This window comes from Osmerus eperlanus, chromosome 22 (genome assembly GCF_963692335.1).
Source record: "Osmerus eperlanus chromosome 22, fOsmEpe2.1, whole genome shotgun sequence".
Classification (NCBI taxonomy): domain Eukaryota; kingdom Metazoa; phylum Chordata; class Actinopteri; order Osmeriformes; family Osmeridae; genus Osmerus; species Osmerus eperlanus.
In genome coordinates, this window is record NC_085039.1 from 9,407,113 (window position 1) to 9,434,261 (window position 27,149).

The following is a 27,149-nucleotide window of genomic DNA, read 5'->3' on the forward strand; positions in this document are numbered from 1 at the left end:
GATACTGTAGTTCTGAAGCCAGCCCTGTTTCTGCCCATGACCACAGATGCAAAGACAAAGGTTTGTGATCTCTGGGTGCTGTCTTTCTCGAGTGTGTGGGTGTGTGAGGAGTGTATGGGATGCCTTTGTTGGGTGTGTGAGTACAATATGAATCTTGTTTGTTGTTTCCACTCCCAGATGGGTGTGGGAATGCTACATGCTAGCGCTGCACCTCCTAGCCAATAAGACGAGGGATACCTGTTGTGTAAATCCCAGCATTCCTAGCTGAAGTATTTAGTTGGTGTCTGTAGTGAAGCTCTGTGGTTACTGGCTCTTACAGGACACATTCCACCTTACTCCAGACACCTGTCGAATACCACTGAGATCGTCTGTTTTCATAATCAGTTAATCTTTGTGTGGATGGAAGGGCAGGGTGAAATGGTCACGAATCAGATTTGTTCATCCTAAAATATAACCTATTTGATCAATTTAGCTGATGTTTTTTATTAAAGCAAGATGCAATCCAGGGAGGATTTGAACCTGCGACCTTTTGACCAACCTATACCCTCCATCAACCAACGTTTCTTCCTCAAACGAGACAACCATGGCGTCAAGTTCTAACCTGCAGATGTCCGTGTATTAGGCCAACCCTCCCACTCAACGTTTCCGATGTTTTTGTTTATGCTTTTCCTTCCTGTTACAAAGAAATGTGTTGCCATAGGAACATTAAGCCAAATAAGGTTTTCCAGTCCAGTTGGCATCCGCCTGCTGGGCCCTCCCCTCCAGTTGGTACGACCCACCCTCACCTAGAGTATGTGTGCCTTCAGGGCCCTGGAGATGTGCTGTGTCACCTGACTGTGTGAGGCCAAGAGATACTTTAGTATCCCTGCTTGAAACTGATAATCGGTCCCATCCTGTAGGACTAATATGTACAAAAATTCCCAGGGAGGGAGAATTAGGAGGATCACCATTTGGGATTAGGTAGGATTAGGCGTTTGTTCGTGGACTGGTTTTCCAGGTAGACACAATGTAGTTCCAGGTCAATTCAATTCATGGGACAAAAGGCTATGTTTTACATAGAAAATATGCCAACAATACCATAATTAGCATTTAAAGGCATCGTTGGCACAACCTTACAGAAGACGCTGAGGATTTATTTGATGAGGATTGCAGTACTCTGTACTCACTGGAAATGTACAAAGTCAGGGCTCTTTTTGGAAGTGCACTTTTAAATGTGAGCATATCAAATGTGTGAGCTCTCAACCTACACTCTGTCGCAATGAAAGCCGCCCTGCCGCATTCTTCTGCATCTCCCATCGTTGCTATGCTTAGAGACGCCCTAATCCTGCGTGAGGACAATGTTTCCGTTTTGGCATTCGCTTCTAATGTCATGTTGTCATCCATGTATGTATGAATGAATCTTTGTGGGTTTGACACTTGTGATCAACTCTCACTTCAGCTATGACTGTGTGCTTGGTAGGCCCACACGTCACCTTTAAGGGTTAGGGTTCACATCCCCCCCATGATTGTGAAAAAAAGGTTTGGATGTTTTATTGGGTTTTTATTCCTCAGGGTATAATTATTATTTCAGATTAAATTAAATTGTGTTATTTGCTTTCATCCTTCTTCCAATAACATATTGTTTTTTTTGCCAGTTTAACTGTATATTATATGAGGTATGTTTTAAGAATAAAATATTTAATTTGATATTTAAATAGAAAACCATATGTACTTTTCTAGGTGAAGGTTTGACATCTGATATGAATCCCCATTCACGGTTTTCTACAGCGTTTTAGATTAGTCAGGATATTCTTTCACTGTTTACAGTATTTTCTCCATATCCACATGCACAATATCCCACAAACACAATGTCTCCAAACATCTTTAAGGATTGCATGTCCATAGTCATTTCAGATACCTGTAGCACCCTCTGAGTGACAGATGTGATGAGGAAGAAGGTCTGGACTGCAGGAGGAGGGGAGGGAGGGAGGGAGGGAGGGAGGGAGGGAGGGAGGGAGGGAGGGGGGAGGAGGAGGAGGAGGAGTGTGTGGAACAGGTCTGCCCGGTCCAGCTGAACCAGGTTGAAGCCTGGGTGGAGACACACCTGTTACTTTGGGAGTGGCCCAGGGGACAGCTCCACTTTTTACACTGCGCTGACAAGCACAGCACACACAGAAAAGAGAAGCAAGGGAGCTTGTGTGTGTGTCTCCCTGACAGAGCGTGACTGGAAGCCTGAGGGAGAGGTAGAAAACTGTATCAGAGTTTTGTGGAAAGACTCCACGCAAGACCGACCCTGAGGATGTTTAAGAAAAAGGACAGCGACACACTGAAGGTGTCCGGCAAGATCAGCAAGTGAGTCTTCAGGGACCTGGAGTCTTATCACAGTCCTGTCTCGCTCTTCACTCCTGTTTCTCTCTCTCCTTCTCTTCCTGAACTCGGAACTGTGCCGTATTCCCTGTGAGGACTGTTGTTCTCTTTCTTTCAACTCAAAATCGCAAACCTCTGGGTTGGAGGCATTTGTGGTTAATGTGTATTCAGGCAAATCGATTAGTGTTTAGCCCTAAAGGTTACCGGATGCCTACCAAGGCTTTCACTGTGTGTCCTGAGCTCAAATTTGCTTTGTAAACATGGGTGAGCCTGGAACAGCATTTCTGAGGTCTGAGGCTCTCAAGAAATGTTTGTGTGTAAGCATAAATGTGGCTGTTTTAGGATTGTCAAGCCAACAATAATTATTTGAAAGGTGACAGTAACTTGAGATTTGAAGGTGATAATTTTATCCATCTATTGGTTCATTTGACTATCTGTGTGTGTATGGTTGTTTGACTGTCACCGCAACATTCTTGGGAACCATAGTGGTGCACCAAGATTGTTAAACAACCAGAATACAGATAACATAAAAAGTTTTCGCTTATCTTCTTTATCTAGCAATGCAGTTGAACCACGAAGAGAGATCGCTCAATTGAGAAATCTGTCGCCACCTCTGTCTATTTTTTTTTTAAATCTCCTGAGCGTACTGGCGTGGAACAAACACTATTTGGCACCAATATGTGTTTGTATTGGGGTAAGGGAGAGTGACTTTTATGAATGTGACAGCAGTGGATGAAACCTTTGTCTGGGCAAACGCGAAAGGCTATGGATTCCGATCGTTTAGTTTTACCTCAGGGTAAGACACGTCCTAACCTCTCACCTTCTACTAGTTAAAGAGAGTTTTAACAAGAGGGGGTTGGAGAGAGAACGAACAGATGTGAGGGTGGTGACCGATGTACAGCGTGACAATCGGGTCAGGGTAGGGCAGAAGGTGACTGAGACACATCCAGCTGGTTTCTCTGGGACGGCCTGCTCTCCTCCCATTGAGCCGTTGGGGCGTTAAATGGACTCGCCTGCGATGGCTTGACGATTCTCGTGTCTCACGCGATCAAAACATTTTGTACCATGATTGTACAGTGAAAGACGTCACGGACGATGGCGATTAAAGGAACGGTTGACAGTGTGAGTCACAGTTGTGCCACCATGTCAGATGCCAGCCATAGGGGCGTGGGTGACACCACGGCTCAACAGACCACAACAGCTGCCGCCTCATGCTACCGGCTCATCCGTATGCCGATCACATCCCTTCTTTGTCTCATCGTTTTTTAATTTGTTGTTCGTGACTTCACGCCATTGATATTAAATGGTTGTTGACTGTTTTAAATCCATTTTTTCAATAACCGCTCAGAGGTTTTTGTTAGTTTTACGTTAGATGGACAACATTTCAAATCCCATGCTCCTATATGCTGATAGGCCAGTCCACCTCTACAGATACAGATACAGAACCCTCTAATGGGGGTACTCTTCTGGCACTCGTCAGTACTTAACAGCCAATCTTGGTTGATAAGTAGGTTAGATACTCCTCCATCATCTCTGTCGTCACTGTACTGACACACCTGTTCTGTCCCCTCCCCCTTCCACTGTGTCAAGAATGTGTGGATTTGCTCCATGGTGTGTGTGTGTGTGTGTTGTGATCCTACCTTCTCCTGCAGAGTTGGACGTAGTAGGGAGGCCCTTGTCACGGTCCCATCTCAGACACACACTCTCCTGCCCAGTCCCACAGAGACAAGGACAGGCAGGAGGAAAAGGGACACAGGGGACAAGAAAGCATTCTACCTCATTCCCTTGTCACTCCCCTGGTGGATTTACAACCAAGCCCAAGGAACTCTCCAGATTTTTGGCATCCAATTTAATTAATCTATTCCTTGTCTAGTGCGTGGGCTGGAATGTGGGTGGTCTGGCCTTCAAAGTCTTTGCTAACTTTCCTTGTTGTGCGTAGAATGCAAGACAAGGGTATTTGAAATGAAGTGTTTGTGAAGCTATGTGAAGAAGCTTGTGAATATATGCGGGATACCTAACGATAGTGAAAGTGTGAGGAGAGAGTCTTTACGTGACTCTCACAATGTGTTGAAATAGGTCACTGAGTATCAGCTATGTGACAGTGGTCTATTGTTCATACGTGCTCCAGTGTGTTCTGGACATCAAGAACAGGAACACATTGGTGCTTTGTCAAACATAAATAAAGTTACATTTTACATATACATTTATGCATTTAGCAGACGCTTTTATCCAAAGCGACTTCCAAGAGAGAGTTTTACAAAAGTGCATGGGTACCTGATCATAACAACGAGATAGTCCCAAACATTGCGGGTAGCCAAACATGAAGCATACATTGTGAAAACCAAATAAGTCCCAATGGGAAAAACAATAAGAGCATGTAGTTAGACAAGTTACAATTAAACAGCAATAACCTCAAAAGTCAAGAGTGTGCAAGTTAGATGTTCATACACTTGTTTTTAAATGTGATAGAAGAACAAATATTTAAAACAGCCCATTGACCGTTTACACAGACACCGTGCATGAGGAAATATTCAGATCTAAAATACCTTGTTCTTCAGTAACTCAGTAGACTCTGAAACCCTACCAACCAGCAAGTCACAAAGAGGACAGTCAGTCAGTGGTTGAGGAATGACAGGCATTTTGGAAAGGGTGGGGTGAAGGAAGTGACCAACCCTAACGCCATTCTAGAATCCTCTAGAATGTTCTAGTTTTGGTGTAGTTGTTTTATTTGGTTTTGGTCCTCTAGGTAACAAAGTCATCTACAATTAAATTGTCAGGCTAGTGTGGTCATAACTTTGTTTGTCTTACAGGTATCCATCCTGAAAGTTTACTACTTTGACCAAGACCCTTTACTACTTTGACCAAGTCCTCAAAATCAGTGAAAGACAAACTTTTGTGACAGGCACCCTGTATTTTGTTTCCCCAAGGGTCTGTGTTCCTTGCTGAATGTCTGCATACAATTTTAACCGTGAACTTTAACCTCTGTTTAGGACACAAGCCAACAACTTGGCCTTGCTGGTGGCGCGGATGCAGAAGAATGCCGACCTGGTGGAAAAAGATGTACTCAAGGCCGAGGAGCTTCTTGCTATAGTGAGAAAAAAGAACACACGTACACACACACACACACACACACACACACACACACACACACACACACACAACCTTTTCCCATCTTACCTGTCTCCCTTCAAACCACCAGGACGCAGAGAATGAGAAGAAGGAGCTCGACTTTCAGCACCAGAAGGAGGTCTCAATCAAACTGGGAGAGGCGGAGGCCCTGCTGCAAAGCCTCTTCCTCGACGTGGACAAGGCCAAGAAATACAAACACCCACAAGGCAGCGAGATCGAGAGCGAGTGAGTGATGCGTCACAGTGACGGAATGCTGCCATCTAAACTTCCACCTGCGACTCTTTGAGTTCCTCAACCACTTTGAAACGGAAGCGTGAATGAACGTTCCGAATGAACTGTGTTCCGGAGCTTTGAGCTAGTTTCCCTCATTGGCTTCATTCGCGCAATGCTTTATTGCATAAACAACAACAAAAGAACACAACATGTTATGTTAACAAAGCACATGTTCCTGGTGTTGCAGTGTGAGCCACCTCCATGAACGGTGGCTGAAGGACTGTACCTTCTACCGGGACGTGTACGAGCCCGTCAATGACGTAGAGCTGATGCCTAGGATCGACTGGGCTCCGGTTCTCAACCAGAAACAGGTGAGACCAGAAGCCATGCTTCCCTGAGCCCTCTGTGTTGTCACTACACCAAACATGGGACACATCAAACGTTTGACCTCGACACGCCCAATAGTGCTATCTCTCAACTCACTTGACTGGTACACTTCTGTTCGCTGACGTCAAGTGCTGTAGCTCTTCCTTATCGTTGCAAAAAACACAAACCCGTCCTCTTCACCTGAACGCCTCCCATCGCCGGGAACCTCTGTGGTCCGTCCCGCGCTAACGGCGTCCGTGTGTTTGTTTGTCAGAGGGAGGTGAACTCGGAGGAGTACGGGCCCACCATGACAGACTTGAAGAAGCAGATCGCCTCTCACAACATCCTCCACAGGGAGATCGAGGCATACAGCTCCCAGCTGAGCGCCAACTCCACCAGCACCAAGGTAACCTGTCAGCCTTAAGAGAAATGGATCATTTACTTGTGTCAAATTCATGGTGGTGCCACTGCTGGTGAAGGTAGCCTTTCATTAAAAATCTGTAGCACTGGTTAAGTTATTTAGAATATTCACAAACCGTTTCTGTTTCCAGTGGTACTGGTCTTTTCATGTGAAATAAATCATGTATATCAAAGGCTAAATGTTTCTCTTTTCAGGAGGAGTTTGTTGCCATTAAGAAACAATACAAAAACCTTTTGGTAGGTTCTGATACAGCTTAAAGTAATTTTACTTTCCTTTTTAAACAGTATCGTTTTCAAAGCTGTTGACTGAGGTACAACCCTAACCTTTTGTTTTGAACTACTGCTTGCAGGACAACTCAAAATGGCGCAGCCACTACCTGAACAGCCTGTACGACTACATGCAGGGCTGCACCAGGGAACTGGCCTACCTGGAGGAAGAACAGAACAAGATCATGAAACAGGACTGGAGCGACCGAATGATTGACCCCCCGGACGTACGCAGGCAGTATGAGGTGAGGGGTCAGGGGTCATTGCAAGTGTAAAGTTGACGGGTCGGTCTAAAAGAAATATCAGGTAAAAAAGGGCAGAGATATTACTTGACAAACTCCTCTAAACACTTGTGGTGCTGCTGTACAGGGTAGACAACATGTACATACTCTAACTGACAGATCATTCGATTGGTACCTTTAGCTTATATATTTTTAATTAATTTCAATCAGAACTTCAAGAACAACAGCCTTCTGGCCCATGAGACTGAAGTGAACAGACTCCAGGATGACGGAGATCGCCTCGTTGAACTGAAGCACCCTGCCAGCGCCACCATTCAGGTATTGAACTCAATAAACCTTTTTTGGAAGGCCTCAAACCGACCTTCCATTCCATCACCTAAGTCCTCCTTAGAGTGTGTCCTCCATGGAGAACGTTGATGTGACTCCGATGGGTTGATATCCCTCTCCAGGCTCAGCGGGACGATTTGAGGAACGAGTGGCAGAAGTTCCTCAACCTGTGCATCTGCCAGGAGACTCACCTGGACAACGTGGAGGATTTCAAAAAGGTAAACAAGACGTCTGTCGCCTTCCCCGACCTTGATATCACTGACGGGGTGTTGTCATGGGATAGATGTCCTCTAACGCTTGGTTCCTCCTGTCCTCCTGCAGTATCAGCTGGACACCGAGACCCTCTCCGAATCCCTGACCAAACTCAACGCCACCCTGGACCCCAAGACAGTCAGCAAAAATAGCAACTCTCAGATCCTGCTACAACTCGAGGTAATTCGATGGGGAATCGTAAAGCCTGTGGATTTGTAAAGCACCACCACAGAAATCCTTCCCTGGGAATTAGTTAAGAGAAGGTTTGGTTGTAAATCGAAGCCTTTGTTAACCTTTTTTTTTTGGTCCTCTTGTCTTCTGTCCCTCAGGCAGAGGAGAGGTCAGTCCAGCGTGCCGAGCTGCTGCTGGCCGACCTGAGGAAGAGAAGCACCACCATCGCCCCCCTCAAGCTGCGCCGGGCTGCCCCCAGCAAGACCGTCACTGTAGAGTCCCTATGTGACTGGAACACGGACAAGGTGGACCATTATGACCTTTCACCTTTGACCTGAATTCCTACAACAGGTTTACTTGAAGCAGCCACGTCAGAGTTTATTGACCTGTATAGATGATTTTTAGATAATTTTCTATGTTTTCTGTGAAAACATAGCAGTGTAGAGACATTCTGTTATCAGAATAGCAGAATGTCAGGTGACCTCTGCTGTAGCCGTACTCTACACAATGGTGTTTCTGCATCTCTGTCATATGCATTCTGTTTGGTTACTTGATTGATATTCTGTGTTTTGACCCTTGTGTTCTCCTAGGCCGAAACTGCTCGTGGGGACAGGTTCACCCTGAAAAGCAATTCAGACAAGAACTGGGAAGTGGCGACCACCAGCGGGGCAACTAAAAACCTTCCAGGAGTTTGCTTCCTGATCCCACCACCTGACACAGACGCCATCAACCAAGTAGACCTGTGAGGGAATCCAAGATTTGAAGAACAGCTGCAGGATGTCACTCGCATCACTATGTGTGGGTCTACCGGTGTCATATTGCTTACAGTTGTGTGTGTGTGTGTGTGTGTACTCAGGCTTGGTGGCGAACTAGCGGACATTAAGAAAAAGAGAGCTGCTCTGCAGGCTTCACTGAAGAACCAAAACACAGAGTTATCCAGGCCCCAGCAAGCAGGTGAATATCCATCACTCATCGACACTACAAACCAACTGTTTCTCTTTCCTTTGACAACTTACGTTAATCTCCAGGCTTTACTGTATCTAAGGTTCACTCGACCACTGATACCAATATGTATTTCCATATCACATAGTCCCATGTTCCACGACTGCGTCGTACCACACTGCCTGACATTGTCATCCACCCCCTTGCAGTCCAAGTATCCTCTGCCCCCCCGAACCCCAAGGCTGTGGCCCTGGACAGCAAGCTGGACAAGCTGGATGGAGATCTGGCCCAGGCGGAGCAGGACATCCTCAGCCGCCTCAGGGCCCCGCTGGACCGCAACGACCCAGCTGCGGACATGGCCAACAGGCTGAAGGAACAGAAGGTGAGTGGGGGACATGGAAAGAGACAGAGATAAAGAGAGAGAGAGAGAGAGAGAGAGAGAGAGAGAGAGAGAGAGAGACCGAGACCGAGACCGAGACAGAGACAGAGACAGACAGAGAGAGAGAGAGAGAGAGAGAGAGAGAGAGAGAGAGAGAGAGAGAGAGAGAGAGAGAGAGAGAGAGAGAGAGAGAGAGAGAGAGAGAGAGAGAGAGAGAGAGAGAGAGAGACAGAGACAGAGACAGAGAGAGAGAGAGAAACTCAGACATCGCTACTTCAAATGCTTCCCCGATGATCTAGAACAGAACAAGTATTTAACGCATCAGAATTTGGACGTGTCACCTACTGAGCGAACCACCTCACCTGTCTTTTAGAAATCATCTGCTGCCCTGAAGGCTCTGGAGCAGCAGAAGATGGCCGCCCAGGCTGAGATGGAGCCTCTGCTCTCCAAGGAGTCAGCGGGATCCACCTCCTCCGCCCTGCCACTCAAACTGAACGCCGCCAAGAACAAGCAGGATGGCATCGCTGCTCTCAATGACCTCTACACCAAGAAGTAAGCACTTGTTGCCTCCACGCATAGCAAAAGATTACACGCACACACGGTCACAAGTGCAAGTATTTCTTTGGTTGGGTCCAGTAGTTGGAATGTCAACTAACATTAGCACAGCTCCGAGGATGATTCGAGCCTTCTCTTTACTCTAGGGCAAATGCATCTCTAAACTTAATGGGTCAGATCAAGAAAGTGGACGGCGTTGTGTCCGACTTGGAGAAGAACTTGAGTGCAGATGGTGCCATCCCTGACGCCCCTGACGCCATCCAGGCCCGCACCCTGGAGGTCCAGGTCAGCAACACCAAATCGCTCGACACAATTCTGTGTGTCAAAAATGGATGAAAAAATAACCACGACCACCTCAATGCGATTCGACTGAAGAGAGATGACACAGTTTCTTTACTCGAATCCAAGCCAGACTTCCCTAATATATTTACATTTAGTCATTTAGCAGACGCTCTTATCCAGAGCGACTTACAGTAAGTACAGGGACATTCCCCCAGAGGCAAGTAGGGTGAAGTGCCTTGCCCAAGGACACAACGTAATTTTGCACGGCCAGGAATTGACTGATTAATAGCCCGATTCCATAACCACTCAGCCATCTGACTCCCCATATACCCACTGTGCCCCCTTTAGAGTCTACGTAAGAAGGCGGCAGGTTCTCAGGATGAGATGAAGAAGCTGGGACAGGACCTGGAGGCCACAGAGCAGCTGTGTAGTTCCCTCCAGCAGGGCTACCAAGAGTACTGCCCGGACATCCGCCAACAGGGAGCCCAGGTGAAACAGCTGCAGAACCGCTACGCTAACGTCAACAACCAGCTAAAGGAGAGGTGAGACGGCTGACATCGCACGCGTAACATCCTATTCACATTCATGTCAAACAGGCATGATTTCGTTTTTCGCAAAAATGACATGAGAGTATGTCCTCGCGATTTTGTTATTCATGTATTCTCTGTTGCATTTTCTTAGAGAGAACCTCTTGCAAGAGGCTGCGACTAAGAATCAGGAATTCCAGAGCGCAAACAAATCCCTGAGTTCCTTCCTGAACAGTCTGCCCAACAACAAGATCAGTCCGAGTGATGACCTATCACAGATCAACTCCAAGCAGAGCTCAGAGGAGGTGTGTTCAGTGAGGCTACATTTTTAAGTGGTTTATTATGTCGGGATTGTTTGAAATCACTAACCTGTTCCTTTATTGCAGAGGGTGATGGAAGACCTGACGAGGAAGGGAGATGATGTACACAGGGTGGTTGATCTGTCCCAGGACTTGCAGGATGTGCTTAATGTAAGCATTGTAGTTCGTACTGTGTTTGTACTGTAGAGTGCGAAGGATGCTGCTGTTCATTTATCACAATGTATATCTTAGTCATTTATTTCAGATATACATGTATGTTAATAATAAGACTATTTTGCAGGAATATGAGGTTAATGCTAGTAAATACAACAGCACTCTCGCTGATAAGAGCACGAAAAACGCAGAGAAGCTTCCCTCCCCTACCCTTGCGGAAACTGTGCAGAAACAGGTAACACAACGAAGCTAGGACTGAATCACTGGATTAACAAAAGTGAAATATCAGTAAAACGTCGAGATCTGAGGGGTTTGACTGTTCCTATTTCTATCTTACAGGAAAAAGCTTTAGTCAATTGCTACGCTGAAACAGCTGCTGAACGCAAACAACGCCTCAACCAAATGGCCCTCGCTAAGAACATGATTGTTCAGGTAAATTAAACTCCACACTTTTACTTTAAATCCCATAAATTATGAATGAATCAAAAGTTATAAGACTCGTCCTACATTATACTCATTCATTTTTTGCAGAATGAAGAGACGGTCCAACAGGTAGCCCAGCAACAGGTGCATCTTGAAAGGCAACAAAAAAGCGTGGAGGAAATAGATACCCTGAACAAAGAGCTGGCTGAGGAACTGGATAGGTGCACTCATGCTGAGAACGACCTGAAAACCTTCAAGAGCAGAATGGTCTCTTTGAAGAGTCGTAGAGGGGTGGAGCGGATTGAGGAGAAGGAAGTTCTGCAATACTACCGTGACCCTAAATTAGAGGCCGAACTACTGGACATGCAGAACGAAATACACAAAGAGGCTCTGAAGCGCAGCAGTATTCAGGGCGAGGTTGAAGTGGTCAACAATAAAATCCTCACCCAAGGGGATTCCCTCAAAAATGCAGTGCCCAGATTGGTGACGAGAGAGGTGACCGAATTTGAGAGAGATCCTCAGTTGGATGTAGAGGCGGCCAAGTTGAAAGATGAAATATCCAAGATGAAGGATGAAGATAATGTGGTGCGTGAGGAAACCATTCAGATGAAGACAGAAGTCACTGTTCTTCAGGCAAAGAGGCCAACCATCAAGGAAAGAATTGTGAGAAAAGAGGTTGTGAAAGTGGAAAAGGATCCAGAGATGGTCAAAGCAGTGCAAACATTTTCTGTGGAAATCTCAGAAGAGGACAAAAAGATCAAGACGATCAACAACGAGATCTTCCAGACACGAAGCCAGATCAATGCACTGGAGAGAATCATTCCCACCATAGAGCCTAAGGTTGTGACCCGGGAGATAAAGAAGATTGAGCAAGACCCCGAGCTCATCAAGGAATCAAAGAAAGTACGTACGGAAATCGAGGAGGAAAAGGTTCAGAACAGCAGTCTCGCCAACGAGCTGAAATCACTCCAAAGTCGATACGCAGAGGTGCAGAATTTGAAACCCAAAGTGGAGGTCAAAGAAATCGTCAACGAGATCTACAGGATCGACCCGACCACAGAGGCCGAAATAACCCGCCTGAAGAAGGAACTGCAGGACGCCAGCAAACTGCGTTCCAAATTGGAGAAGGAGATCACTGTCGTCACAACTGATCGGAACACCCTACGTTCCCAGAAGCCCAAGGTCGAACTGAAGGAGGTCCTCCAGGAAGTGGTGAAAGAGGAGAGAAGCCCTGAGAACATCCGAGAGATCCAGAGGCTCAACGACCAGTTGAACACTCTGCACCACACTTACAACACTGTTTTGGATGAGCTGAGCCTTGCCAGAAAGGAAAGGGACCAGTGGAAGGCAGAGAAGTCAAAGGTGGAGACAAAGCTTGTGGCCAGAGAGGTCATCAAGTACGAGGACGACCCACTTTTGGAGAAAGAAGCTGACCGCCTCAGAAAGGAGGTTCGCGAAGAGACCCAACTGCGTCGCACCACAGAGGAGATGGTGTTCGACCTGCAGAACAAGTACCTTCTACTGGAGAGACAGAAGCCTGAGGAGAAAGTTGTAGTCCAGGAAGTGATGCGCCTACAGAAAGACCCCCGACAGAGGGTAGAGCATGACAAGCTTGGGACGACCCTGGACGAGGCGGTGAAATCTCGGCGGAAGGTAGAACTCGAAGTGCAGCAACTGAAAACCTTGCTGGAGGAGAAAGAGAGGCTCTTGAGAGAGAGCGACGAACGTCAGAAGAAGATTCAAGTGGAGTCGGAGCTGAAAGCGACCAAAGTGCGCATCAACGAGCTGGAGAACGCCCCGCCCCCTGTCGAGGAGAGCATCGTCATAGAGGAGGTCTTAAAGGTGGAGAGAGACCCCAAGCTGGAGAGAATGACCAACGGTCTTCGCTCGGACATGGATAAGGAAACCAACGACATCCTCCGTTATCAGAGGGACATCCGGAACCTCAACGTCAGGCTCGAACTTCTCCAGAGAGAGAAGGCCGGCGAGAGGACGGTGTATAAAGAGGTGGTCCGGGTCGAGAAGGACCAGGCTGTGGAGGCCGAGAGAGACCGTCTGAGAGATCAGGTCAACCAGGAGAAGTACGCCAGGCAAGATCTGGAAGAGCAAATCCGACGTCTCTCCGACAAACTAAACATCCTGCAGAGCACCAAGTCGAGTAGTTCACGAGAGGAGACCACTCTCGTTCTGCAGAGGGATGCCTTGCAGAGGGAGAAGGACGACATCAGCCGGGAGCTGAAGAAACTGGAGTCCGAGAGGCAGGACGTCAGCGTTTCGTTCCAGCAGCAAACCAAAATGATGAGCGAGAGAAGCCAGGTGAACAGGCAGAAAAGCCTCAAGATGGAGTCCGACATGCACCGTCTGGAGAGAGAAATCCTAGATGAAAAAGACCAGATCCACTCGAGAAACATCACCATCAAAGAGCTTCAGACTGTCCTGGATAAGGAGGACAAAGCTGACACTCGGACAAGGGAGACAAACGTTTCAACGAAAATCACCATCTTAGATCCTGAGACAGGCAAGGATATGTCACCTTACGATGCTTACCTGCAGGGGCTGATTGACCGGACCCAGTACATCCACCTGCAAGAACTAGAATGTGATTGGGAAGAAATTACTTCCAAGGGACGTGATGGGGAAACCTCTGTGCTGCAGGACCGCAAGAGCGGCAAACAGTACTCCATCAAAAATGCCCTGAGGGACGGAAAGCTAACCCAAAGTGATCTGCAAAAATACAAAGATGGGAAAATGCCTATTTCAGAGTTTGCCCTGCTTGTGGCAGGTGAGAAAGAAAAACAGCCCCAATTCAACTCCATCACCCCAAAGGCCACATCCGCTCTGAACTCTGCTTCGCCCAAAAAGCCCTCCGCCGCCCAGGAAATCTATCCTATTGCTGGAATCATGGATACAAACACCAGCACCTGTTACACAATACGCAGTGCTGCGATGCGCCGGCTGATCGACTCCACCACTGCCCAGCGCCTGCTAGAAGCGCAGGCTGCCACAGGTGGCATCATTGATATCACCAACAATGAAAGATTCTCTGTCCACAAGGCTTCAGAAAGGGGCCTCATTGAGAGCAGTCAACTACAAAGGCTTCTCAATGCCCAGAAGGCCTTCACTGGAATAGAAGACCCAATAACCAGGGAGTGTTTGTCAGTGGGAGAGGCTGTCCAGAAAGGCTGGATGCCCAAGGAGACCGCCATGCGTTACATGGAGGCCCAACACCTGACCGGAGGGCTGGTGGTGCCCAACACTGGACGAGTGGATATAGTGGAAGCAATCGGAGCCAAAATGATCGACAGCTCCATGATGAGAGAGCTACAGGCTGACACCAACTACGCCAAAGAGATTGTGGATCCGCTCACACACGAGAAGATCAGCTATAAGCAAGCCATGGCTCGTTGTAAGACAGACCCCCAGTCAGGCCTTTCTATGCTACCAGCTTCTTCCAAAGAGTCTGGCTACCCTTCCTATACTCCTCATCGATACTCTTATGGCAATTAGTAGATCTGTTTACAGCGTTTGGAGGGTACTCTTGTCTTTTGGGTGATTAATGTGAAGCTGTATTCTAAATGTATAAACGTTGTAATGATTATGATTGACTGTAAGTGTGACGATGTACATTTCTGTCTCAGGAAAATGTCTGCCAAATAGAGCAAAGCTCACTGTACACCGAGATGATTCGCTGCTGAGTTGCTTTTGTTTACTAAACTTGTATGAGGTGGGCAGATATATTTTTGAACTAATTTAAAAAAAACTTAGACAGAATGATCACGTAGGTTACTTCTCTTATCCTTGATATTGTGGATATTGGGCCATGGTGCAATGCTATTAACCTTATTAACCTAATTTGTTTGTCTGTATCTAAATATACTCTAGGGCTTTCCCACTATGTTCACTTTAAACTCAAGCCTTGTTTGACACTATCAATAATATATATTAAAGGTTAAATACAATCACATTGTGTGTGGGTTTTCCATGTATAATGTGGTACATAATAATACTAGGGAAAAACCACATATACATCTTAGACTAAAATGCCACATGACAAGGAAAATTGTTATTCCTGAGAACGTGAAATTCATATCACTTATCACTCCTCTATGATCTATGACAGTAAAGCGATCCTTCATGACCCACTTTGTGTTCCAGTTCCAACATTCAGTAAATCCACTGTGAATGGTTCAGGAGGAAGAGAGTGTGGTTCCTGAACTGATATCGAATGACAAACACTGTTATGGTCCTGCCGTTCATCTGAACAATGTGCTTGTATTTTGAGGTCTTTATAAAACACACTGATATTCAAAATCAACAGGCATATTGTTTATTATGCATGATAGGAGATCAACATAATTACATTAACTTGTCATGCCTCTTAACATCACCACTCAATATGTTCACTCCATAGCTCTTTGACGGATGTTATTAAAAACATCACCATGTAACAGTCATTTTGTAAATGTTATCGTATAATACAAGGATAACACTTGATGTCAGAAAAGAAACTATCCATCCATCAGTTTTAAGTAACAGAGAGAGCCAAGTCATTAGATGGTGAAGCCACCAAGATGTAGTCTGTTTTCATCTCCGTGGATGAGGCTCAGATCAGGGTGGAGCATTTGTGTGAGCATTAGATTCATTGTCCCTTCTTTCTGTGAAGTAGGTCCTCTGTACGTCGATGGCCCTCTGTAGAAGGGCAAGGTTCACCCCGTCAACACAGTTCAGAACACGGGCTCGGACCATAACGACACCATCTGTTGTGTTGATCGAGAAAGATAATAAGCTAAATATGTTGAATAAACATTCACAGTCATACATGTTTTCCAAAGTTGTGTCCATTGATAGATTTAGTAACAGTAAGGGCTTATCTTTACCCTCTGCATTTTCTATCTCTCCGAGAACTATGTACTGAGCTCCAATTATGGAGTCGAAGGGCTCCACAAATGTAGTTTGGACAACAAGATGGTGCTGTTTTGAGCCATGCTGAGCCGATAGCGTTGCCTTTGATTCTTCTGGTTGGTAACATACCAACCTGGAAAATAAAAACGATGTAGTGAATGATGACAGGGCGCAATCAAATGAAACAGCCTGCCATGGACGCACTCAGAAGATCTCATCTCACCTGCCAAATGTTCGTACTGAGTCTCCCTCTTTCACTACACCAGACTGGATCTCCCAAGGAAAACGAAAGATTGCAGCAGCAGGCAGCATCTCTCGCCCGAGGACGGTCAAAAGTGGCAAGCGAGTGCTGGATTATTTTTGTTCCTTTACTTTACAGGAACTTAAATGATGGCGGCAGTAGAGTCAATACTATATCATGTGATTATTGAACCCGCCCTCTTGGCCAGCAAGGAAGTGGGTACAGTTTTGTCATCATAAATACAGCCAGGCCTAAGCTAGCGTTAGTTGCGACGTTTTAGGATACACTTATGTACGCGTAGATCATTGACTGCATGATACGTTCACCTTCGGCAGTGTTAGCCTAAACAAGTCAGCCATGAATCCAGACATACGTAAAGAACGGGAAAATGCAACTTTTAACGTCGAGATACTCACGTCTATCCTGGACGGCAGTCCTGAAAAGACCCGAAGGAGGAGAGAAATTGGTGAGTTTTCAGGCACCTTGCTCCTGCTAATCAGTGTACAGTAGGCTAGAGAGCTAGCTCTAATAACAATGAGCAAGTGCGTACTGTTATGAAACTTTCAGTTACTGAATATCAGCGATGCAGTTAGTTAGAGCTATAGCTACCCAGCTATATGTTGCGTTGTTAACATTGTAGTCAACATTGTAGTCTGTAAACACATGCTTGGCTAGATGGTTTGTTAGCTACGCTACAACAAACCATAACGTTCTGTAGACTTTATCTAGCCCACTTTAACCAAAAGCTAACGGTAACTAGCAAAGTAACACATCAGTGTCACACACGTGGAATGAAAGCAACGCAGCTTTCCTGGAAGTCCTATGCAGTGAAATAAGCTTAGCTTAGTGATTTCTTTGGTCATATTGTTTCTGATTTCTGGAAATGTTTAGCAATAGTAAACAGAAAGTTGGACCACTTTCTGTAGCTATTAAGCGCTTACGGTACTAGCACATGTTTCTGTATGTGTTATTAATGACTTATTAGATGTAGTTAATATTAGGATGTACTTATCTAGCAATGAAATTCTCCAAAAATGTATCTAGTCTCTTGCCAAGCAATAATTGCAACAGACTAAGTCAGCATAGACCTCAATTGTTTTCAGATGTAACCTAATGCCTACCAGACCTACAGCAGACTATGGGCTTTTTTGCATACTTCTGTTACAGAGACACTGGTGATAAACGACCCAGACTTTCAGCATGAAGACCTGAACTTCCTGTCCAGGAGCGAGCGATATGACGCGGCAGTGAAGAAGAGCGCTCAAATGATCCTGAAGCTACGGGAGTATGGCATCTCCGACCCGGAGGAAATCTACTGCTACAAGAGGTGAGACGAGGCAGAACGGGGCTGGATTGACAGCCAATAACGAGGGGGAGTCATCATTTGTAGCCATTGATGAACAACACCTGTCACATTATCATCCACTTTTATTGATTTGTTCATGGATCTCATTCAAAGGTTCTGGTTTCAAAATGACATGGTGTGGTGGGATCCTTAAGATGCTGTGGTACTTTCAACTGTCAAACACTTGTCAAAACATTTCACCTGGTTTACAATTTAGCTCTCCCAATATCCCATGTCAATGTCCACCATGGATAACAAGTCAAACATTGCCTTGTCATATTACAAGGAATTCAGGATGTCCTTGATGTTACTTATCACACAGTTTATCTATTTTCAACCAATGGAAATGCAGTATAATAGCTAGTACAATAACCTGCAGCAGTGCAGTGACCTGCAGTTAGTGAGATTGTTGAGGCCTATGGGGCGTACTCTTGACACTGCCATGCAGCTGTTGAGTCACGGAGGGCACTGCAGGACGCTGCCTTCTCTCCAAGTGGAGCAAAGGGGAAAACGGAAGGTAAACCGGGCCAAAGGGCGACCTAGGCTGCATCTCATTTAGCAATTAGCATCCCCACCGAAATGAATACAGAACGTGTCCATAGGTAAACTGACTCTTCCTCCAGGCTCCAGTTTGTACCTACAGCCAGGTGTCTGCCCTGGTCAGTTTTGTCATTCCTGTCTGTACCCCCCCCCCCCCCCCCCCCTCTCCCCTCAGCGTGGCACGGAGCCACTACCAGGAGGCCCTGGGGCTGCACTTTGTCATGTTCTTGCCCACCCTGTATTCCCAGTGTGACCCACAGCAGCTCCAGAAGTGGGTCCCCTTGGCCGAGTCATTCAAGGTCCTGGGCACCTACGCCCAGACAGAGATGGGCCACGGTCAGTCAGTCAGCCCCTCCCAGGGAACCCCTCTACTGAACGACTGTCTTACTTTACACCGCACCCCTCGCCTAGGTTTATAGAACCACAGCCATTGATATGTTTGATATAATACTTGGGTGTAGGTGGCGTTGGAAGGAACTCCTTTGAGTGGATGTTTTCATACATGATTGTGTTTAGTCCACGAGCACGAGGTGGTCAGTGTGTGTCTCTTAGAGGTGTTTGACGGATCACAGTGGTTGGAATTCCCTTGTAGGGAAAACCGCAAACCTCTTTGTATTCGATGAGTCGTCGTTTGACTTTTGAACGGAACATCTAGTGTCTGCAAGGTGGCTTGATAGACACATCATTCTGTTTATGGAGTCACACAAACGGCCCGCGCTGCTATCTAAGAATGAATAGAAAGCCAAAACAAGCTCCTCCTCTGAAAGAAAAGAGTTCTCAAGGAGACGGGCTCAGTCACGTCTCAAAGAGCCTCCTTGTCTAGTCTGTTTTCATCCCTTCCCGTGCTTTCTCACGCTTCTCCTCTTTTCTCTCTGGAAGTTTCTAATGTCCAGGAGCTTTGTCGTCCAATCACCTCTTGATTCTCCCTCCCTGTTACTCCGTATGTCTCCATATCTTCCGTAGACTCCCTCTTTTACAAATGATTAACCTAACTTCTGCAGAGGGGTCATCTGTTCTGTGAACACTGACACTGGTAGGTTTTTATTTATCTTCATAGTTTAAAATGACATCCGACTGTCACCAAGGTCGCTTAGCCGGCCTAAAACTGATAAACATGTCTCTCGCCTTTTTGTTGTTGACACAGCGTTGAAATCATTTCCTATTGCAACCTGTCTCGTGGGATAGAATATAATGTTTGTGCTATTTTGTTGAGGTTTTGTAACAGTGCGTAATACTGTTGGTTTTATTATCAGACAATATGGCTCTCTTGGGAATGGTCAGGGGTCAGCTTTTAGATGGTGCTTGATGTAGCTGACCACTGTGGTCAGTATTTGTAGAGTGGGTCTGGTTCAGCACAGTCCATATAGCAGCTTGTTACCCTCACCAAAAATGCCTAAACCTGTCCCATATTAATATCCACGTGGCTTTTAGTACTTAAGTCATTGCCCTAATTAGCAATGACTTCAAGCAATGAAACGTTTAACTTGTAAAGCCTGGAATCTGAAGATGTTGGAACATTGAGTCATCTGCTTGTTTGAGAATACAAATGAAATAATAATCTTTTCTTGATTCAAGGTTCCAAAAAGAGTTTTCGAAATCAGCACCTAGCCTAATTAATTTGCATGACTATCTCACCTGTGTTTTTGTATGTTTCTCTTGTCTCTCCTTGCCGCATGTTTACTCGCCCCTTCATCTGTCACTCTCAATGCCCCCCCCCTCCTCTACTAACACCCCCCCCCCCCCCTTCTTTAACACTTCTCCCAAATGTCAAACACGTTCTGTGATACTCGATGGGGTGGGGCCTGAACCTCGAACCCTGGCTCTACCTTCTCTGTGCATGGCCTCTCCAAACTCCCTCATTCCCTCCATTCCTCCTCCCTGCCGCTGCCCCAGCTGCGTGCACCGCGGGCGCCCCGAGCCCCTGGACCTCCACCTGGGAATGTTCCTGCCCACGCTGCTCAACCAGGCCACGCCCGAGCAGATGGATGCCCTCTTCATGCCTGCCTGGAACCTGGAGATCATCGGCACCTACGCGCAGACGGAGATCGGGCACGGTATGAAGAACGTGCCAACCCCCCCCCCCCCCTCCCGGCCTCGATCCCGAACCTTTGTTTGTGGCTTTCACACCCCCGCCCCCCTCCCCTCGCTCAACGAGCACGTTTGCGTGGGTCTTCTGTGGAGCAGTATGATTCGCCCGAGACTTTATGGCGTTGCACCTTAAAACCTCCATTGGGGGAACATCAGCACGCACCTCCATCTGTTGTCAGGTGTCGTGTAATGGCTGACCAATGGAGTGTTGGGCTAGGAAACCAGCCATGCCTTTTAAAGACCCCTACTGGAACCCAAATCTTGCTGTGTCTTTTGAAAGTGGGTTCGATTCCGTTCAGGGTTAAATTAGGGTTAAGCTTGAACTCATTTGACTAAAAGAGTTCAAATATCTTGCAAACGCTTTGCGAGTGTGGCTGTAGAGCTTTGCATTCCTGTCAAACTGGAACTCGCCTCTCCTCCTGGCTCTCACGCCATGTGGCCGCCAGCCATGGTGAACGTGCATGCTCGCCCGCACAGCCCTCAGAGGCCTCCTGCCCCTAAAGGCAGCACGAGCCCCTTCCGCACGTCCCCCTATTGTCCTCTCCCCCCGGGGAGAAGTTCTAAAACGGTCCTGGCGGCCATTTTGACCCACAAAAACCTCTTTGCTGCGTGGGCCCCGCACATTCCATGCATAACAACGAGAGTTTGTGTCGTGGTTTTCGATAGGCTTGGTTGTTGTTATTTGGAGATCTGTCAAACACCTTCAAGAGCTCACGCTCCATGTTCTGCCACAGTGTTATACTTTCTTCGTGGCTGTTTAGTCCTACTATGTAGTGTAGTCCCGATCCATCCAATAGCCAGTACTTTTCCCAGTGCTGCAAAATATAATGCCTTGAACCTCTATGGTACCTCAGTGATAATATGCATAACTTGTGTTTTTTTTCTGTGTGTGTTTGGCTGTTCCATCGTGTGTCTCCTGTCGCCTAGGCACCCACCTCCGCGGGCTGGAGACCACGGCGACCTACGACCCCGCCACCCAGGAGTTTGTCATGAACAGCCCCACTGTCACCTCCATCAAGTGGTGGCCCGGCGGACGTAAGCGCGCGTGCACGTGCCGATCTTCCGTCACCTGGAATGCCACAGACGTCGTGCTTTCATTTTTGGAAATGTGAACCGTGAATACAACGGCGTAGGGTGTTACTGACACACAATATCTATGGGGTTCCTCTTTTTATGTTCTCTCTCTCTCTCTCCCCCTCTCCCTCCCCACCTCTCCTTCTCTCTCAACACCTTTCTCAGTGGGTAAGACATCCAACCACGCCATAGTGCTGGCCCAGCTTCACACCCAGGGCAAGAGCCACGGCCTGCATGCGTTCATCGTGGCCATCCGCAGCATGGGCACCCACATGCCCCTGCCAGGTACACCCTCTCAGCCTGCGTCTGTGAGTGGGCGTGGATGAACGTCTCTGGCCCCGTCTGTATGTGACTCTGGGTATACTGTTCTCTCTCTCTCCGTCTCTCGCGCTCGCTCTCTCTACCTCTCTCTCGCTACCTCTCTCTCTCTCTCTCTCTACCTCTCTCTACATCTCTCTCTCTCTACCTCTTTCTCTACCTCTCTCTCTCTCTACCTCTCTCTCTCTTGTCTCTCCCAGGTGTTGTGGTCGGCGACATCGGACCCAAGTTCGGCTTCGACGAGGTCGACAACGGCTACCTGAAGCTGGAGAACGTGCGGATCCCTCGGGAGAACATGCTGATGAAATTTGCCAAGGTGGGGCCACCGTGTTCCCGATCAACCGATTCGCCGGGACACTGGGGGGGGAATCCAGCACGAGTTCTCGTATTCTTGCGATGCTGCGTGTGTGTGTGCGCGCGCCATATTTTGTGTGCGGTTTGAGTTGCGTTGCTCCGCCCAGACTGGCTGAGTGTGTGTGTGTGTGTCCCCTTCCCCGCCACCAGGTGGAGCCAGACGGTACGTACGTGAAGCCCCCCAGCTCCAAGCTGACGTACGGCACCATGGTCTTCATCCGCTCCATGATCGTGGGCGAGTCGTCCCGCGCCCTCTCCAAGGCCTGCACCATCGCCGTGCGCTACAGCGTGGTCCGACACCAGTCGGAGATCCGCGCGGGGTAAGCGACGCGGGGGGGGGGGGGGGGGGCAGCACGCGCACTTTCATTCATGCACACTGGCCACAGAGGGATGCATTCATGAGGAAATGTATGCACGCACACAGACAATAGGTACACACACGCATACACCAGCCTCTGTTCGCCATCACAAAAGCCCCAGGCATCAAAAAGGCTTTTTTATGTTTTATCTGTGTGCATCCATCCTCCCTCACCCCATCTCCCCCTCCCCTCCTCCCCCCAGGGAACCAGAGCCCCAGATCCTGGACTACCAGACCCAGCAGCACAAGCTGTTGCCTCTGCTGGCCACGGCCTACGCCTTCCACTTCGTGGGCCAGTACATGAACCAGACGTACCACCGCATCACCGGGGACATCAGCCACGGGGACTTCAGTGAGCTGCCCGAGGTAACCCCTCACCGTCCGGCCTCCCCTCCTGTAACCGAGGCTGTCCAGGCGCCAGGAACACCTGTACTAACGGGTTCAGAACCCCTGCCCTCCTGTAACCGAGGCTTTCCAGGTGCCAGGAACACCTGTACTAACGGGTTCAGAACCCCTGCCCTCCTGTAACCGAGGCTGTCCAGGCGCCATGAACACCTGTACTAACGGGTTCAGAACCCCTGCCCTCCTGTAACCGAGGCTGTCCAGGCGCCAGGAACACCTGTACTAACGGGTTCAGAACCCCTGCCCTCCTGTAACCCAGGCTGTCCAGGTGCCAGGTACACCTGTACTAACGGGTTCAGAACCCCTCCCCTCCTGTAACCGAGGCTGTCCAGGTGCCAGGAGCACCTGTACTAACGGGGTTCAGAACCGAATGACTTCATACAGCTACTTTCCTCAAAGTCTATATGCTGTGATAGTGTAATGTAGTGACCTAACCCTCCCCTCCCCCCCAGCTCCACGCCCTCTCCGCGGGCCTCAAGGCCTTCACCACGTGGACGGCCAACGCGGGCATCGAGGTGTGCCGCATGTCGTGTGGCGGCCACGGCTACTCGCGCAGCAGCGGCCTGCCGGACATCTACGTCACCTTCACCCCCACTTGCACCTACGAGGGGGAGAACACAGTCATGATGCTGCAGACCGCCAGGTACACGCGCCGGGTTCTATCTCACACACGCATCTCTCTCCATCTCTCTCTCTCTCTCTCTCTCTCTCTCTCTCTCTCACTCTCACACACACACACACACACATTGACGCCCGCGAATGACACATTCCTACGTCAGTGAACCACGATCCCTTCGATGTAATTGGACACCCAATACTTGCTCAGTGTCTAATGCTGAAAAAACCATATTGTGTCAAATTGGACTGCTTGTCAGCAGTTGTCATTTTCGCTGGAATGCAGAGTCAAAAGTACCTGTTATGAATGACTAAGAGTGAAACCCACAGCGGCAAGGGAACCAAAAGGGACAAGGGAACCAAAAAAACCACACTTAACACGACTATCCTGTCAGTGTTCATGTCCCAGTGATTATAGGCCTGCAAACATGTGCATCTGACTGTTCTTGCAAGTACAGCCATTTGGATACATGGAGTGTGTCTTTTATACTGTGTGTGTGTGTGTGAGCGTGTGTTTACACTGTGTTTGTGTGTACACACAGGTACTTGATGAAGTGCTACCGGCAGGCGCGGGGGGGCCAACAGCTGAGCGGCATCGTGTCCTACCTCAACGAATCAGAGCGCAGGGTGCAGCCCCAGTCCGTGTCAGCCCGCCCCACCGTGGTCAACATCAACGACCTGGCCAGCCTGGTGGAGGTGTACAAGCTGCGGGCCGCCAAGTAAGATGGAGGGGAGAGAGAGAGAGAGGAGAGAGAGAGGAGAGAGAGAGAGGAGAGAGAGAGGAGAGAGAGGAGAGAGAGAGGAGAGAGAGAGGAGAGAGAGAGGAGAGAGAGAGGGGAGAGAGAGAGGGGAGCAGGTTGTAAGGGTTGAGGGGAAGTGAAGAGGAAACAATGGAGAGATTAGGAAGTGAGGGGGTTGAAGATCGAATGAGAGGTAACTCAGTATGTTATGCTGTACTCACTGGTGTGTGTGTGTAGGTTGGTGGAGCTGGCAGCTAAGAGTATCCAGCAGGAGCTGCAGCAGAGGAGGAGTCAGGAGGACGCCTGGAACCGCAGCTCCATAGACCTGGTCAGAGCCTCAGACGTAAGTCCACCTCCAGGAACTTTCTCTCTCTCTCTCCCCCCTACCCCCCTTCTCTCACTCGGTCTCCCCTCCTTATCTCTCCCCCCCCCCCCCCTCCTGTCTAACTCTCTTTCTCCTCTGTCTCTCTCTCTCCTCCCCTCCTGTCTAACTCTCTTTCTCCTCTGTCTCTCTCTCTCCTCCCCTCCTGTCTAATTCTCTTTCTCCTCTCTCTCTCTCTCTCCCCCCTCCCCCCCTTCTCTCACTCGGTCTCCCCTCCTTATCTCTCCCCCCCTCCTCTCTAACTCTCTTTCTCCTCTGTCTCTCTCGCTCCTCCCCTCTCCCAGGCCCACTGTCACTATGTAGTGGTGAAGCTGTTTGCAGCCAAGCTGGGGGAGATCGGGGACACCGGCGTGCACTCGGTCCTCAGCAGCCTGGCTCTGCTGTACGCCCTGCACGGCATCACCCTGCACTCCGGGGACTTCCTGCAGGTAACCGTGGCAACCCCTCATCCCCCCCTGCACACATGCCTCTCTGCTGAGGTGACATTTCTCCCCCCCCCCCCCCCCCTCCAGGCGGACCTGCTGAGCGTGCCCCAGGTGAACCAGGCGAACCAGCGTGTGAAGGAGCTGCTGGCCCAGCTGAGGCCCAACGCCGTGGCGCTGGTGGACGCCTACGACTACCGCGACCAGATGCTCAACTCGGTCCTGGGACGCTACGACGGCCAGGTCTACGAGAACATGTTCGAGTGGGCCCGCAGGTCGCCGCTCAACCGCACCGAGGTGAGGACACCACGGGGTCAGGGTGGGGTCAGCCAGGGATACAAGGGGGGTAGCAACGAAGAATTCCTGTTTCGGTTGAAGGGAGTGGAATTTAGGGAAGCTCTAGTTGTCAGTGTCAGAGACGGCAACAGTAAACCCAGGTGATGGAAGGCCAGTCTTGAACAGGAGAAACCAAATCAGAATTAACCTGAGGAATGTATGCTAACAAGTTTTTTTTTTTTTTTTTTTGTCTTTCACGTCTTCCCTTAGGTTCATGATTCGTACCACAAATACCTGAAGCCCCTGCAGTCTAAGTTGTGAGCTGACCTCTCAACCCTGACCCCCTGACCCCCGGCTATGACCTGAGGAGTGGGAAGTAGTCTAACAGTCAACTAACTCAACAATGGAAATCAAAATACTCTCGGTAATCAGTTATTCTTCTGGATGAAATCCTTTCTAATTCTACTTTTTCAAGTGGATCTTTGCCACACTGTCCTGCAGGTGCATTGAGAACACGAGTCGACAGGAAGGTGTGTGAAAAAGCATAAGGGTTTCTCCATTCTTAATCTTAACCAATAATCAATCCTTGTCATCTAATCACGCTGTTTGAAATCATGAATATTACTGTATAAATCTCTCAGATGCTGAGAATTTGTAGAATCCGTTAGAACTCTGGGTAAGAGTGAATCATTAAAGAAGTGACCGTATTGGATCCCAATTTTAAGGATTGGCTGCTAAGAGTTCCCTTGTATTAACACTATGATAGAAGCATAGTGAACAGTAATGAATGTAATTAAGATACATTTTGTATGTATGTGTCAGAGAGAGTGAATGAGAGTGTGAGAAGTTGGTAAAAAAAGAAAATGTTTCAGAGAGAACTTCTTCTGGTGGTGTTACCGGTACTGTCCATGCAATATGCACAACAGTGACATTGGTTGTGGTAAATAAAGAGGCCTTTTTGTTCTTCTACTCGTACAACCACTAATGTATGCCTGAGGATTGCCCTGCAATGTGGGGTTTGAATGGCATTCAGGAATAGGCTACATACATTAAGATGGCCCGATGATGTTTTAAGAGGATTCAGAATAAGTAGGAATCTGTCCAAAAAAGAGTTGTATTTTATAACTTTTCATTGACTCTGATAATTGACACTTTTTTTCCCAGTTACAACATCTTGGTTACCTGGGTGAAGTTCAACACAATCAGTGATCGTTTCGGTGTAAATCTTATGTGCCTGAGGAACTTGCCTTGAACTTGAACTTGGAATACAGACATTAACATAATGTTCTCTCACAGTTCCTTTACTTTACTTTCCATCCTTGTTGACATAACCCTTCTATGGATCATATGAACTGATGTTTTACAGATATAGTATGATTTATATGGCTGAACCATTTTTTGTTTCTTTGTACTCATTTGACCTCATATAATGTATACAATTCCTTATGAAGTGATTTTGTCAATTGATGATTTGTAATTGCTTGGAAGTCATTGCTGTAAGATGATCTTGTAGTTAATAAAATATGAAATATGATTATGCTTATGATGTTGGTTTATCATTATGTTTGGAGTGTATTATGATGTAACCACTAGATGGCCTAATTAAGTCAAAGACAGACTTGCAGGGTCAAATTTATTGCCTAATTTTACAGTAACCTATCCGGATTTTTTTTGTTGAAAGCTATTTACCAAACATACACGATTTTGCACTAATATTGATTACGAATCAACTTGAGGAAACTGCAAGCTTTGACAAGCTTTATGACTCGTGTCAAAAT

General features: G+C 47.7%; 3 protein-coding genes across 4 annotated transcripts; 2 read left to right on the forward strand and 1 right to left on the reverse strand.

Moving 5' to 3' along the window:
- The first annotated feature begins 2,124 nt into the window (after nucleotides 1-2,124).
- Nucleotides 2,125-15,273, forward strand: evpla (envoplakin a). Its single transcript, XM_062448322.1, has 22 exons — nucleotides 2,125-2,331; nucleotides 5,337-5,436; nucleotides 5,546-5,700; nucleotides 5,936-6,059; nucleotides 6,329-6,460; nucleotides 6,670-6,711; nucleotides 6,825-6,986; nucleotides 7,194-7,301; nucleotides 7,433-7,528; nucleotides 7,632-7,742; nucleotides 7,892-8,038; nucleotides 8,324-8,475; nucleotides 8,590-8,687; nucleotides 8,885-9,057; nucleotides 9,428-9,606; nucleotides 9,756-9,894; nucleotides 10,240-10,433; nucleotides 10,573-10,723; nucleotides 10,805-10,888; nucleotides 11,019-11,126; nucleotides 11,231-11,323; nucleotides 11,423-15,273. Exons 1-22 carry the CDS (start codon nucleotides 2,279-2,281, stop codon nucleotides 14,819-14,821), a joined length of 6,000 nt encoding a protein of 1,999 aa, XP_062304306.1. The 5' UTR covers nucleotides 2,125-2,278; the 3' UTR covers nucleotides 14,822-15,273.
- A 345-nt stretch (nucleotides 15,274-15,618) lies between these two features.
- ten1 (TEN1 subunit of CST complex) lies at nucleotides 15,619-16,655 on the reverse strand. Its single transcript, XM_062448474.1, has 3 exons — nucleotides 16,440-16,655; nucleotides 16,192-16,349; nucleotides 15,619-16,071 (listed from the first exon to the last, which is right to left on the reverse strand). Exons 1-3 carry the CDS (start codon nucleotides 16,526-16,528, stop codon nucleotides 15,923-15,925), a joined length of 396 nt encoding a protein of 131 aa, XP_062304458.1. The 5' UTR covers nucleotides 16,529-16,655; the 3' UTR covers nucleotides 15,619-15,922.
- A 13-nt stretch (nucleotides 16,656-16,668) lies between these two features.
- acox1 (acyl-CoA oxidase 1, palmitoyl) lies at nucleotides 16,669-26,904 on the forward strand. 2 transcript variants are annotated; one of them, XM_062448358.1, is made up of 14 exons: nucleotides 16,669-16,923; nucleotides 17,625-17,784; nucleotides 18,518-18,678; nucleotides 21,358-21,465; nucleotides 21,670-21,789; nucleotides 22,023-22,138; nucleotides 22,327-22,496; nucleotides 22,738-22,900; nucleotides 23,389-23,579; nucleotides 24,094-24,270; nucleotides 24,529-24,634; nucleotides 24,958-25,101; nucleotides 25,186-25,392; nucleotides 25,642-26,904. In XM_062448358.1, exons 1-14 carry the CDS (start codon nucleotides 16,815-16,817, stop codon nucleotides 25,690-25,692), a joined length of 1,983 nt encoding a protein of 660 aa, XP_062304342.1. In that variant the 5' UTR covers nucleotides 16,669-16,814; the 3' UTR covers nucleotides 25,693-26,904. The 2 variants fall into 2 exon arrangements, with proteins under 2 accessions (XP_062304342.1, XP_062304341.1); XM_062448357.1 differs by lacking the exon at nucleotides 18,518-18,678 and adding an exon at nucleotides 20,236-20,396.
- The last annotated feature ends 245 nt before the right edge of the window (nucleotides 26,905-27,149 follow it).